Source organism: Erigeron canadensis, chromosome 4, assembly GCF_010389155.1.
Source record: "Erigeron canadensis isolate Cc75 chromosome 4, C_canadensis_v1, whole genome shotgun sequence".
Taxonomy (NCBI): domain Eukaryota; kingdom Viridiplantae; phylum Streptophyta; class Magnoliopsida; order Asterales; family Asteraceae; genus Erigeron; species Erigeron canadensis.
Window position 1 is genome coordinate 31,925,895 of NC_057764.1, and position 14,639 is coordinate 31,940,533.

The following is a 14,639-nucleotide window of genomic DNA, read 5'->3' on the forward strand; positions in this document are numbered from 1 at the left end:
AAGAAATTAAGAATTTACAGTAGGAATATATAATTTAAAATAGTTGCTAAAAATAAACAAACTTGAAAAAGAAGCAATCAAACTCCCGAAAGCCCAAAAGAAAAAGATTCCGGCGTGCACTAGCATTTTTATACTAATATTTCTCGTCGATCGGAACATTTTTATATCCAATCAGAAATAGCCACGTCTGTAAGTTTATTGGTTTTATGAGGAAAAGGTGTCAGTGTTTTACTGTAAATGCCACATACGCACCAATATTGGCATTTTTTTTCTTAGTATTTGCCTCTCTTTTTTTTTTTTTCTTATTCGTTTTCTTTTGTGACTTTAGTCTTTTATACTTTGAACGCTACAACAAATTTATAATTTCTTACATATATTTTATTATATTTTGTAGAAGTATATACAACTTAATCAATTTATTTACATTTAGAAACGTATACAGATTACATTATTATTATTGTTATTATTGTTATTATTAAGTGTGTTTAAAAGCAACTATTATTTTCACACTTTTTATTGTAGTAATTAGAACACCAAATAATTCAAGGATAGGAAACAGTGGCGAAGCTAGAAAATTCTCAGCAGGAGGTCGGGATCTAAATTTTCATTTCCCTAATACTATTTTTTTTTAAAAATGGGGGTCGAAACCGAGTATATCAAAAATTTTCTACACGAAAACAATATACCCCTACATCGTAAAAAAAATTCCAAGGGGTCGGACGCCCCTCCCTGCCCCTATGTAGTTGCGCCAGTGATAGGAAATAGAAATACATAAAAGTCAAGGATTGAGTAAATATAAATTAGTTACTTAAATTATCATTAATTTATCATCTTTACAAGATCTACCCATCAAAGTTATCATTAGTACACCAAATATATATATTTTTGGTTATAATATGTATGTTCTTTTTCTTGATGATTTTATTGTGATCTCTAATAACTTGATAAACGGTTACTTTTATTAATATATATTTCTGCCGTTTAAAAATAAAATAAAATTAGTACACCAAATAATTTAAGCATAGGAAATGGAAATACATAAAAGTTAAGGAATTACGGTAATAAATATAAGTTAGTTACTTAAATTATCATTAATTTATCATCTTTACAAGATCTACCCATCATAAAAGATATTTGCATTATTTATCATTATAAAGATAAAGTTATTACAAAAAACATTCATCCACTAAAATAAACCAAATTACTTTTTTTCTTTTAAATCTCTCATTTTTATACTTTAATGAATTTATTAATATCGTTTTTGTTGGTAAAAATGAATAAAAATCTATTCTCTAAAATATTACTTAGGTCCAAAATTTACATCCTTGTATCGGTAAATCATTTCACCTTCTTCATACATAAATTTTCAAAAGATTTTTTTGCTGATTTCATTTCCAGTCAAATCTAACGTTGATTTGAAGACACGAACATGTACTACTAGTATCGATCCAAACACACAAAATCATAATTTATAGTTTACAAATAAAAACAACACAAGCATATACGACTCTAATAACATAAATTAATTACAGTTAGTTTTTTTTAATTGATATACAAATCCTTAATCTATATAACTCTGATAGTATGTGGAATTGAAATGGGTCACATATTCACATGTCTATAGTTGGCTTTAGGTGTCGTGACAACTTTATTTAGTTGACTTCTATGAATAATAACATAACTTAAGGTAGGTTTGAACTTAAGTTGCGATCCGAGTCGGTTTTTGGTACAATTAAAACCGAATCAAAAAGTTTGGTTTATGAAAACCAATGATTTTTGTTTTAGTCGGTTTAATTTAATTACTTTTGGTTGGTTTTGATCGGTTTCGTTTTTTCTTTAATGTTTGTATAAAAGAGTTTTAGTTTAACAAGTTAAAAATAAAATACTTAGTATAAAAAGGTTTCATCCTAGCTTGATTCATATTATTTAGCAGAAGTTAAAAGAAAAAAATAATCTAGTTCAGGATGATAATTTACGATTCACAAATGGATCACATAATATACATAAGAAAACATACCTAGCCAAATTAAAATAAATAAACTCGACTACAAATTTTCTAAATCGAACATAAACTAGAAGAATATATTCAACACCAAAATGGACGGTATAATACGCACAAGAAACCAATACCAGAATCGGGTTCGAAAAGAATAAGAGAATCAAAATTGTATTGCAAGAGACATTTTTATTCCTATTTATTATTCTCTTTAGGCTAGTTTCAATTCAACCGTTTTAATCTAAGAATTAATTTATGTCAAAAGTTTTAATACCTTATATTCATTCTCATACTATCATCTTTAAGTCTTTTTTTTCTTTTTTTCTTTTATAAGATAACAAAATCTCCTTCATATATGTATTTTCATTGGTGAAATCTATTAAAATTTTGGTCACGGAAAACATAGAGTCCCCCCTTATGGAAAAAGAACGTTCGATAATTTTTTGACCGTATATATTTACCGGTAACTACTTTTAGATCTATATATACCAAAAACATACTCCAGGAAAACTTTATAGCTTTTATACCTCTATTAAGTATAAACTTTATAGTTTATACGAATCAATAACCTAGTTCTATTAATAACAAGGAGAGCAATTTGGCCGGAATTTATAATTGGGCCATACGAAAAACTGACCCATGATTATTTGGGTTATTTATTTACTATATAAGTTGAGAACATATTCAAATTAACACTTTAATTTTTACAAATTAAGTTGTCACCAATGAAATGAAGTGAGAGAATGATGAAAGAACATAAAATTTGAAATCTAATTGGTCCATCTAATTTGCCACATAAATTTGTAAATATTTGTTTGTAATTAGTTTGTATATCTAGCATTGCTCTTTATGTTATAACTGTACATGTGTGATGTGTAATCAATGGTGAACATCTATTAAACTTTGCCAGTAATGATAGTTAGTTTGTCGAATAACGTTTACCTCATTCGCCAATTGTCAAATTTTTTTGTAAAGGTCGTTTATTTTGTTTAAAAAACGACTAGAAGGGTACCCGCGCGTTACAGTGGCAACGATTTATAACGCGTGAAATGCCGTAACAGTAATACAAGTTGTTTAGGTTACTTTCATGAGATGCATCGATGAAACATTTAACCATGGTTATCATTATAAATATAAGTCAAGGATTAGATGTAAAAAATAATAAGATACAAAAATTAACCATTTTAAATACATTTGTTAAGGTTATTTTGGGGTAGCTTGGGGATATTTAAAAGAATGTTGAATTTTCTAATATAGACAGGTCAATTTGTTTTATAAGGGATTATTAAAAATAAAATTATTATACAAACCAAGTTATATTAATCAGTTTCTATTTTATTTGGTCAAATATGTGGTTGTCTAAGATTCACTCGTTTAATTAGTATATATATTTACTAGGAGTTAGGAATAAAAATATTAAATTTGATGTAATTAAGATTTCAAAATTTAAAATTAGAGGCCATATATTTGTAATATAATATAGATAAATTTAAAAAAACAACATCAAAATATCAAATGTACTTTACGCTTTCATGAAACATTTCAAGAACTACAAACTGTGTCACAATATGATAAAAATTTTACACATACACATGGGCGGATAAAAGCAACATAAATAAGAGTGTTTACCCTTATATCACACTTCATTTTGTGTGTATAAACACTTTAAATTATAAATACTCATGACGTACATTAAGATGATGATATTATCTAATTAATTAAACCTTGGTCTAACTAAGGGTGTATTGGGTTAAGATTGTAAATTCGATTTAAGATAATACTTCTACTGAAAACATTAATGAAATCACATGATGATCATTATCATTTTGTTTAGGCATTTTATGTATCAAAACTAACCAACCAAAAATGTATAAAATTAAAGGGTTGCTCTAGGCCCCTTAGATATTGAAAATCCCTAACAAAGAAACAGGTGTTCCCATTATAGTGACCCTATAAAGAGTCCAGTAGCCATTTTCTGATGACGGTCAATTGGACATACACATGTGATGTGCACATATCATGTTTAGTTTGGGGAAAAATATATATGAGAAAAATCATATATAGTCGACGATCTCAATCTTTTTAAGTTTATGTTACATAATTCATCCACTTTTTTTTAAAACTCGGATATTAAGGTCTATGAAAGTTGTTATTGTAAAAATTAATCTTAATTTTCATTGTTAAAAGTTGTCAATATGACTAGTACTCGACCGGAGCCAATAAATAATTTTGTTACAACTTGTAAACTGGCATTTCAAGCTAGCGTGTCAATAAAATAAGTATATAAGAAAAAAAAAACAAAAAAAAAACACGCAAGATGACCCAGAGAGAGGAGATAACATGGGGACTGTGTGCGGACAATATGAGACACAAAGGCCAGGCGGGTCGAACTCTTCTGTAACCACGCACTTCAACATATTAACCCCATTTTGGAGACACCAAGTATGGCATAGTTTTAGTGTTTATTGCTCACTTTATAATGTGGTCGGGTTATACTACTGACTGACACAAGTGTATCGAGTTTGGAATTGCATAGTTTTAGTGTTTACTGATTACTAAAGATGTCAAAATTAGTTGTATTGCAAACATATTGCAGTTTATCAAATCTTGTTGAAGTTTACCATAACTTACATCTATATTAATATATATATATATATATATTGATGATTTTAGTTTGTTTCAACCCGATGAATACCCCTAAACACCACAAGCTTGGGTCAAATTGTTGCAAATTAACATATGTGTACTTTTAATTTTTGGCATGATAGTTCTTAATTTAAAAGTGAGGTTTGTGTATGACTATCTGCATACATGTCATATGCATAATTGGATCTTCCATGTGAAAATTGAATATAATCGGCTAATATATTGTCTGTCACATGTTAATATATATATGTGAACATGGAGTGCAATAGTGCACAAGTGTTCGGGTGATATTACAATCGGATATCGGCTAAAATATGTAGTTGAAAGTGGTTCAAACAGAAAAATCCGACTTAAATAAGTACCAAATTAGAGTGTAGTACCAAGCTACTTCTACTCTGATATGACAAGTATCCGAAAATGAATGTGCTCACACCATGCATATCATATGCTGCACGGGTCGCTGACATGTCTAAATTAGCATATATTAACAGACGCGATACATGTTGCCACCATGTGGCACGTGATGATTTTAAACTAGCGCGTTTAAGAGTCTTTAATTAAGTACCTCAAATTGTGGCTTGATAGAAGCTAGAGAATGATTAATGTGTTCTTTGTGCTTTTTTTACATTTCCTTTATTCTGCTTCTAGTTTAGTTCTTTGAAAAGCTCAATTGAACTTTGTAAAAGACCAATATAGAATAAAATTAAGATAAAAGATAAACAGAACTAGCCTACTTAATCTTGCTACATTTTATATGCTTCAAAATTCAGAAGACGTACTCTTATATTGTTTCACACTGGAGTCTTTCTTTCTGGATGCTATATCTCCTTGGAACCAAATAATAAGGAAACTTTTGGTGTCATTACTATATTCTCCATAGTAGATGATTAGCACACCATCTTTTTGTAAGTGTACACCACCAAATCAACGTAACATTAATGTACTTTACAAGTGTACAACCCTCTATATAACGTCTAATAGTGTACGGCTAAAAAAATTTAGTATACAGACCATCATCTGTTCCATATGGTCATGCTAGCCGCTAGGAAATACTGTGTTTCAGTTTTGGGCTCCCAGTTCTTGGAGAGATTTTGGGCCAATAGCTTGTTTAAGGCCTTGGGCCTGCTTTTCAATTCTCTACGATATTTTCTTGGCCTACTTTGATATGGCCTTGGGGACGTTTTTATCGTTTGATATGGCCTTCAAGGATACCAACTATAAAACACAATGGAATGTTTAAATTATCACAGCCAAATGATCTTAGACATCCATAACCTTTGGCCCAACAATTAGTTTTAGCCCATGAGAAACATTATAGCCCATCAAGCTTTCAGTCTAGCCAATAGTTTCATTAATTAGCTGCAACTCTATCCGTAATGATCCAGCAAGGCTGGAGGTTGGAGCCCTTGCCTGGAGACAGAAGTCATAGATTCGATCCTCATGCCCAGCAAAACTGGGGGTCCTTTTTTACCTTTGGTAGACACTGTAAGCAATCTCTCTATCATTAGTAAGGGTAAGACTGTCTACATCCCAACCTCCCCATACACCGTCAAAGACGTTATTGGGACCCAAAACCCGTGGAAGACGGCATTGGGAGTTACTTTACTTTTCTATCCATAATGATCCAGGGCCATGAAACAAACACAGCTATGAAATATCCTGTTTATATCTTGTTAATATCCTATTCCTGGAATGTTAAAATTTCTGTTTTGCTTATGTTCACGTATTGGAGAAACACTATTGAATAAACCCCATCTTTCGATTACAGCATCATTGTTACTATAGTTTTATCAAGAAACTAATTCACTGTAAATCTTTAGAGTAAATCACTTTTTCGAATTGTATGTTGGCAAGAATCCATCTTGTCATGTACAACAAACAAGTTGTTTGGTGGGTTCTTGCGGTCTAGAGTTAGTTCAAATAGCAACTTCACTATATGACTTGTGACAAGCATCTCTTCGATTCGTCTTGTTGTCTCGCTGTCTTGGCCAGAACCAAAATACACTATATATATAATGAACATATATAACACTCGCATATCCGAGTTTATATGACGAATTGGTACTCTAAGTGACGGCGTATTTAATTTAGAAATGACAAACTTTAAAAAATCATCTATTACAAGCGGTCTATAAGTATATTGTACAGTATATAATAACAAAACTAAGGCCCATGTATGATCCTTTTTCTTTTCTTTTTTTTTTTTTGCTATCTTGAGTCTTGTTTCAATAGATTAGACATGAAGCACAAAAAAAAAAAAGGATACTGAGAATTGTCTATATATATAATGATTGTAGATGAGAAGAAAATGAAGAAAAGAAAAAACAAATAAGGATAAAGCCAATATAATTGATGTTTGAAAACAATAATGTGTTTTAAAACCCAAAATTAATTTGACACCCTGAAACTGAAAGGTACATGGACCATTTGATAGCAACTGATCTCTAGATTGTGAACACATCTCCAAATTTGAACACAGTGGATTATGGCCTACCCAAAATAGAAAGCATAATAAAGGCTTTTTGTCATTTTCTTTTATTACAATGCCAAAAACTGGGAAGAAATTACTAGATGAACTAATATCTGTTTAATAACAATATTAACTATCAACATCATAATCTTTCAATTTTGAAATGAAGTATATATTACTGGTGTTTGTTGAGAGGTTGGTTACACAATAATATGTCCTGTACGTTACAATAGCTTGGGCTATTTCCAATGTTAAGGATTTCTTCAGCTACCACATCATATCCTTACAAATCTTTAAATAAAAAAATTGTAATTGGGTCGGTTAGGCCGGGCGTAGTAATTAGAGCTCGTCGAGCTCTTCGAAACTTCCATCGATGAGGAAGCTAGTGCTACCAACCCCTTCTTCCTCTTCCTCTTCTTCCCATTTCCTAAATACGAAGGGCATCGACACAATCGAGTGGGACCATAGAGCATTATTGTGTCTGAATAAAAAAAATTGTTTTTTTTTATTGAGGAAGAGGGGTTCCTTAGTGTGAGGAGTAGTTCTTGGAGAGAAAAAAGCTGATGTGGCAGTAAGGAAGATGTGAGAAAGAGGTTCCTTAATAAGAAAGGCCTTGATGATTCAAATATTGTTGTCCTTTAAAAAAAAAAAGTTCAAATGAACACAAATTCATATAACAAATAGAATTACCAATCAATGTACTATATAAGTGAATATACATAATTTAATTATTGAGAGACTTCGTGGAGAGACTATCTATTTTCCTTAGTAAATTTCCTACTTATGCATAAATGGATCAATTATTTAAGCTGTGTTTTATGTTAAACATTTTACATGTCAAATGGCCGGGTTAAATTCTATAATATTGTCCCAAATCTTATTGGCCTACTACCTTATATCCATCCATCTTTTGCTAACCCCATTTTAATTTAGATCTTGAACGTACGTCCAACTAAAAAATGGACGAAACAGATGGATATGGAGTGTCATTTTTGCAACAAAGATTTTTTAAAAATGTGGCTCTAGCTCTGCCTCTCAATAAGTTAAGGAAAATCTTGTGTATGAATTTTAGAACAGTGGAGTCATGGCAACATTTTAACCATACAAATATCACTTGTTTGGTCAGTTTCCCATGTTTAAGAGAGTGTGACTCGTTTTGTCTTTGCCCATAAGGTTTAAAAGAAATCATGGCAGTGTCACCACCATATAAAGATTGGTGGAACCTACTAATCTTTTTTTATGTTTGAGATATGTAAGGTACATGATCAAGTTTTGAATAAGGCAATTCAACAGTTCCTTATCAATTGACGACTCTTTTCCTTCTCTATGATTAATCAACTTCTTCCTCTTATTAGGAATCAGGATTTGATATTAAAGGAGTCGGTTAATTAATTTAGACGGTTGTTTGAAAAACTCATGTTGATGTAATTTGGTATTTGGGATGCAAACTTACTTATAAGAGGACTCCTAATGGAGCGTATTAACTGAGTTTGTATTTGGCTCCATATTTGGATTCCGTGATGGACAATAATACGAGATGTTTGGGTTTTTATAATGCTCCTATCGTATGGGTAATTATTTGTTAAATAAATATATTGGTGAGTTCTTAATATTTATTAGAATATATTGGATGTATTGGATATTAGGCTGTGAATAAAGAGAAAATATATTGGAAAAAGGTTTTACTGAGCAGTCTATTAGATGTATTCAACAAACCCATTGGGAGTGCTCAAATAAAATGTGTTTGATCAAAGATGGTTGATTCCTACTAACCGTGCATCTTCCGCTCATGCATGTTTTTATTTTGTACCACACCCCTAAATTTACATATGTACAACCACTAATGCCAGGAGTATCAGATTCCTTTTTTCTTCACATAATACAAACTTGTACCTCCATTCAAATTGAAACTATTGACTTCAATCTTATTGTTATTAGTTTGTGAGGTTTTATTTCTCATAATTCTTAGTTAATTACGAGTATATTATGTTAATTTGCTAATCCCAAGCTTTAATTTGGATCTTTCCCAATCCGACACTAATGTAGTAATGTTCTATAATTAAAACCATTTCGAAAAACTTTAGATAATATTTTTATTGAAGGATGTGATAATAATGTTTATATATATCGTCAAAATAAAAATATATATGTTGTTGAATGGTTGAAAAGGGGTGCTGAAAGTTAGGTTACAGCTTTCTCTGCGTAGCTGGACGATGTCGACGCTTGAACCTTTTTAAATTCTTATATGCAATTGGCAAAACAGACACACAACCAAAAAATGAAATTCATCAACTTTTTATATCAGTTTTTTCATTTTATATCGTTATTATAGCCTAAACCAAGCAACCCAAATTTCCATATATATATACTTAAGTAATCAGTATTCTGACATCTTTACAATGGGTTCAAAATTGAATGTTATAGGAATTAATAAGTTCATACATCTGATTAAAAAGAGTATCAGGAGTTGGCTGCTTACTAAATACTCGTAAGACCCTTCGTACATTTGTTTAGATAGCACACACTATATTTTGAATAGCTTTACTAGTCAATCTTTGAGATGATCCTACGCAAATTGAGATTCTAAATATGTGTTTGGGATGGTCCATGTACCGTCTTGATACCCATAGTGATAGCACATATCACATAAAACTTATGCCCGGTGACTCACTATTCTCACACATGGGTCACAAGATATAGTTTCTTTACTTGCATTTGGCAAAATTATTTGAAGATGTGACTTGCAGCCTTCATCTGTGAGCCCATACGGTCACATGATAACGGTATCAGTTGATCTTGATCTTGGTAAATATGATCAATTAAAATTTGTCAATGGGAATTTATACTTTATAACCCAATGACACACGTAAGGATACTTTAAGGGTCCTGTTATAATAACACTTCAATTCCGCATAAACACTTAAACATCCACTATACGGTAAGAATATATATGTATACTGACTGGCGGAGGGTGCCTAGATCTGAGATCTTCGATCCAGCTTCGAGACCTACCGTACATATTTTCCCGTATGGTGCGTGTTTGGGCCCACCATACGGGGAATATACATTTATAATAGTTACTGTATGGTGGATGTTTTGGGTGTTTAAACATCCACCATACACGAAGTAGTATGCATTGATACTTCTCGTATGATATTTTGAATTTTCTGGTCAAAGCAATATACTCTCCGTCACTTTATTACATGGATTCCCTCTTTAGTAAATAACAATAAAAAACAAGACAAAAGTATGAAATTTCACTTAATCAATTAACCGTGCGGTGAGTTGGGCATTTCAGTATTTGCAAAAAGAAAAAAAAGTATTGGTGGAAAAGATAAAATGGTCGGAAATTTGTAAAAGATACTCATTCTCTCACACATACTTACTGCCATTTCTGGGACACATTTATGATTTATTTGCACATAATAATATGATGATACGCCATATATTTCTATACATATGTGTATGTGGGCAGATAAAAATATGTATCTTCAAGATAAGTGTCTTATCAAAATGATGTAATATTAATCTGTAAATCTTCTTTGAACGGTACGATTTACGTATTTTCATACTTTTACATATAGCTTACTAACGTATAAGGGTCTTGTCTAGGGATGTGCACGGGGCGAAACCCGGCCCTAACTGAGTTGACCCGTGAGTGCATAAGAAACAAGACCGTGACCCGGTCTGTGAAGGTTCACCCCGCGGCCGGCCCGACCCGATCAACCTGTGACACGGGAATGTAATAAAAACTTGACCAGTGACCTGGCCCGTTAATTAGGGATTCGGGCGGATCACTACGGGTCGGTTTCTAGCAGATCACGGGTTTACGGATCATTTGCACAACCCTAGTCTTATAACGTAAGGATATTTAAATGGATTTTATCATTAATTTAAAATCATTTGATAAAAAAAAATAAAAATTGATGTTACTTTTGATTTAAGTTTGAAAACATCATAGACCCTTAATGTTAAAGAAGCATTTTTATTAAAACCTGCATTCAAAATTGATAAATTAGTATTTAAAAGGATTTGAGACTTAAAAGTCTTGAGTTTATGTCCTGATATGAACAAAATACGTTCACAACCGGAGATAGAAGTTTTTTCGTAATGAGTTTTCCTTGTTCCTTCATTTGGAAGGTAGATTTATAAAGATGTAATGCCGTTAAATTTAAATTTAATATTTATATTTAAAATAGAAGAAAGTTTTTTATTATAAAATAATCCCTCTATCTTTTTTTCTTATTGAAAGATGTGGATCAATGAAAAATCTCTAAAACTAGGTGAGACTCAATGAAAAAACTGATCTATATATCTCAAAATTTTTTAGATATATTGCTCTTTTAATATTTCTCTAGCTAGCAATGCTAAGTTAAATACTTCAAGTAATGTATTTACATACATATAAAAGTAACAAGAGTAAATAATTAATCTATCTATCTATAAACGTATAAAGCTCTCTCTTTCTTTCTTACTTCTCTCTCTATCCACTCACTCTACAGATCTCTCTCAAAACAAAATGGTGAAACCACAAGAGAGAATGACTTGTTAAAAAATGGTGAGTAGCTAGCTAGAAAAATTGAAGCTAAATTGGCAGGTCATGACTTGCAATGGAATGGCTTTCTTCCCTACCAATAATTTCATGCTACCAGCTGCAGCTTCTCATGATCATGAAGATGACCATCATACCCCTGATTCTCTTTCTCCACTTCTCCAACCCTGCACCACTACTCACGACTTCCATGGTAATTATTCTTTAATTTCATTCTATATCTATACATAAAGTGTTATTGCTATTTATGGTTCCATAAAAAAGGTCTCATGATTTATTCAAAAATCTTTACAACTGCATTGTGGAGATGTAGTACATCTGATTGATGGGGCAAGGTTGCAAATGCTCTGATAGATGCCACCATCTAAATGGGTATTTGAAAAGTTTAAATCTTTACTTTTGATTTTTGATCACCCGGCCCCACTAGCTAGCTAGTGCTTTTCCAAGAATCTTGATCATGTTGTATTGTAAAGTTAGACTGTAAAAAAGGTTTCTTGATTGTGTTTATTAAATGATATATACATGAGTTGTGTATATATATATAGTACAAATAATCAAACTTGCACTAGCTAGGGCATCAATGTTCCTATTCATGACATCCAAATGAGTATTCAACAAATATAGTTAATATCTATACAAACTATATATAAGTAACTATATATACGTGTCACTGCTGGGGTTTGAATTATTAACATCTAACACCTGTCGTTCTATATATATAGGAGCAGCCTCATTTTTGGGGAAGAGATCAATAATGCCATATGTAACCGATCAATTATGCGATCAAGAAATTACCAACAATAATGGTGAAGACGAATTATCGGATGATGGATTGATTGGAAGTGAGAAAAAGAGAAGACTAAACATAGAACAAGTGAGGACACTTGAAAGGAACTTTGAGTTGGGAAATAAACTTGATCCTGAGAGGAAAATGCAGCTTGCAAGATCACTTGGGCTTCAACCAAGACAAATTGCAATTTGGTTTCAAAATAGAAGGGCAAGATGGAAGACAAAGCAATTGGAAAAAGATTATGATGTGCTCAAGAAACAATTTGAAGCTATCAAAGCTCAAAATGACTCACTTGTTTCTCAAAATCACAAACTTCATGCTGAGGTACTAATAGTAAATTAATCACTTCAATTAACTTTGGCTCAATATATATGTTAGCTAGTGAGATCACTAATTACTCATTTAGCTGCTAGAAGTGTTTCGATTTTTAACTAACTAAAACGTCGTGACCAAGGTGTTCTAATGAGTAATGTCTTTTATCAATAGCTACTTTTCGAAATGTGGAGATGAAAATCATTATATTTTTATTGAATCTGTTTTTTTTTTTTTTTTAAATATGTTCTTAAAAACTTGATCCTGAGAGCTACTGAGTTTAACAACTGCAACATGTTTTCTTCTTTTTTTTTTTGTTCTTTTCCAAAGTATAAAAACTTTTGAAATGAAAGTGACTTTCAGAGTGAGTAGTTAGTTTAACACAAGAAATGAGTAAATTTCAAAATAAATCATTGAAGGATATTCATTCTTTTTTCCTTATAATTTAGATGTATAGTATGGGGTAATTTTAAAACATCTTCCTTTAGTTTGATTTTTTTTAAAAATATCTTCCCTTAGTTAATTAGATATATATATATATATATATATAGGTTTTAGATAAAATAAAACAAGTATTAACGTAAAACAAATAAAACAATAGGTTTTTCTTTACTGAAAATCATTGTGCATCATGAAAATCATTGTGCATCAATTGTTTCGTGAATCTTCGTGGATCAATCTAACCATGACCAAAGGGTCAAGATCTTATCTTATTTGTTTTACTCTAATAGTTGTTTTACAATACCCAACCCCTATATATATATATATATTGTCTCATTAGTTTAGTCATTATTATTATTGAATTACTCCAAAAAACTCTAATTTGAGATGGAATTTAACCGGTTTCTAGCTAACAAAAATCCTTTAGAAAATGAACATAAATCGCGCAGTAAATTTATAACCAAAAATGATCAAATTAAATTTACAGTTGATGGTACTTAAGAACAAGCAGGAACCAACAGATTCAATCAACCTCAACATTAAAGAAACCGAAGGATCGTGTAGCAACAGAAGTGAAAACAGTTCAAGATCAACACCAGCAATCAATAGCCCCCCGCGGTTATCATCACACCATTATCACAAGCAGCCAATCATCCCTAACCTCTTTCCATCTTCCATTAATGATGATCACCATGATCATGATCATCAAATCTTTCACAATCTATCATCAAGGGTAGTGTCAGATCATTTGCATGGCCTATTGAAAGCAGATCATCATCAACCGGCGGCTAACCATAATAATACGAGTAATATTATTAAAGAAGAAGCCTTGTGCAATATGTTTGCTGGCTCTATCGAAGATCCATCCGGCGCCTTTTGGCCATGGTTAGAACAACAGCCAGCACAATTCAACTGATTGAATTGAATGAAAACAAACATATATATATATATGGTTGTTTGATCTACTATCTAATTAATCAAGTTCTTGTAGGATCTACTACTGTTGATGATCTAGCTACTATAGGTTTAATTAATTTTGTTCATTATTTTTCAGTACTTGAATTAATTAATTAAATAGTGTATAAATTAGAACAAGAATGGATGTAACAACTGTAGTATTAATTCTTTTTAAAAAATGTTGTTCAAGTCATCATCGATCGGATTCTTGATTTAAAAATGTATATGGAATCGAATCTAATTTGATGGTATTTGCATGATGATTATATATACATATATGCATATATGACGCAGACGGAAATTTAAGATAACTAATTGATTCCGTTGATTCAAAGAATATCAGAAAACAATTCTTCAAATTATCGTTGATTCAGATTGAATACCGATAATCTGGATTCTCACACTAAACACACATTGTGAATAGGGAAAAAATGAAATTTTAATTTAACATAAACTGATCATTTCCCATGTCCAG

The 14,639-nt window shown here is 31.3% G+C and overlaps 1 protein-coding gene across 1 annotated transcript; it reads left to right on the forward strand.

Moving 5' to 3' along the window:
• Positions 1-11,579: 11,579 nt before the first annotated feature.
• LOC122596170 (homeobox-leucine zipper protein ATHB-13-like) lies at positions 11,580-14,360 on the forward strand. Its single transcript, XM_043768699.1, has 3 exons — positions 11,580-11,857; positions 12,387-12,778; positions 13,695-14,360. The coding sequence occupies exons 1-3, from the start codon at positions 11,713-11,715 to the stop codon at positions 14,121-14,123; spliced, it is 966 nt and encodes a 321-aa protein (XP_043624634.1). The 5' UTR covers positions 11,580-11,712; the 3' UTR covers positions 14,124-14,360.
• The last annotated feature ends 279 nt before the right edge of the window (positions 14,361-14,639 follow it).

Coding starts and splice junctions, on each gene's coding strand:
- LOC122596170 (XM_043768699.1), top strand. CDS start 11,713: ATGACTTGCAATGGAATGGCTTTCTTCCCTACCAATAATTTCATGCTA. Junction 11,858..12,386: donor CACTACTCACGACTTCCATG/GTAATTATTCTT, acceptor CTATATATATAG/GAGCAGCCTCATTTTTGGGG. Junction 12,779..13,694: donor ATCACAAACTTCATGCTGAG/GTACTAATAGTA, acceptor TTAAATTTACAG/TTGATGGTACTTAAGAACAA.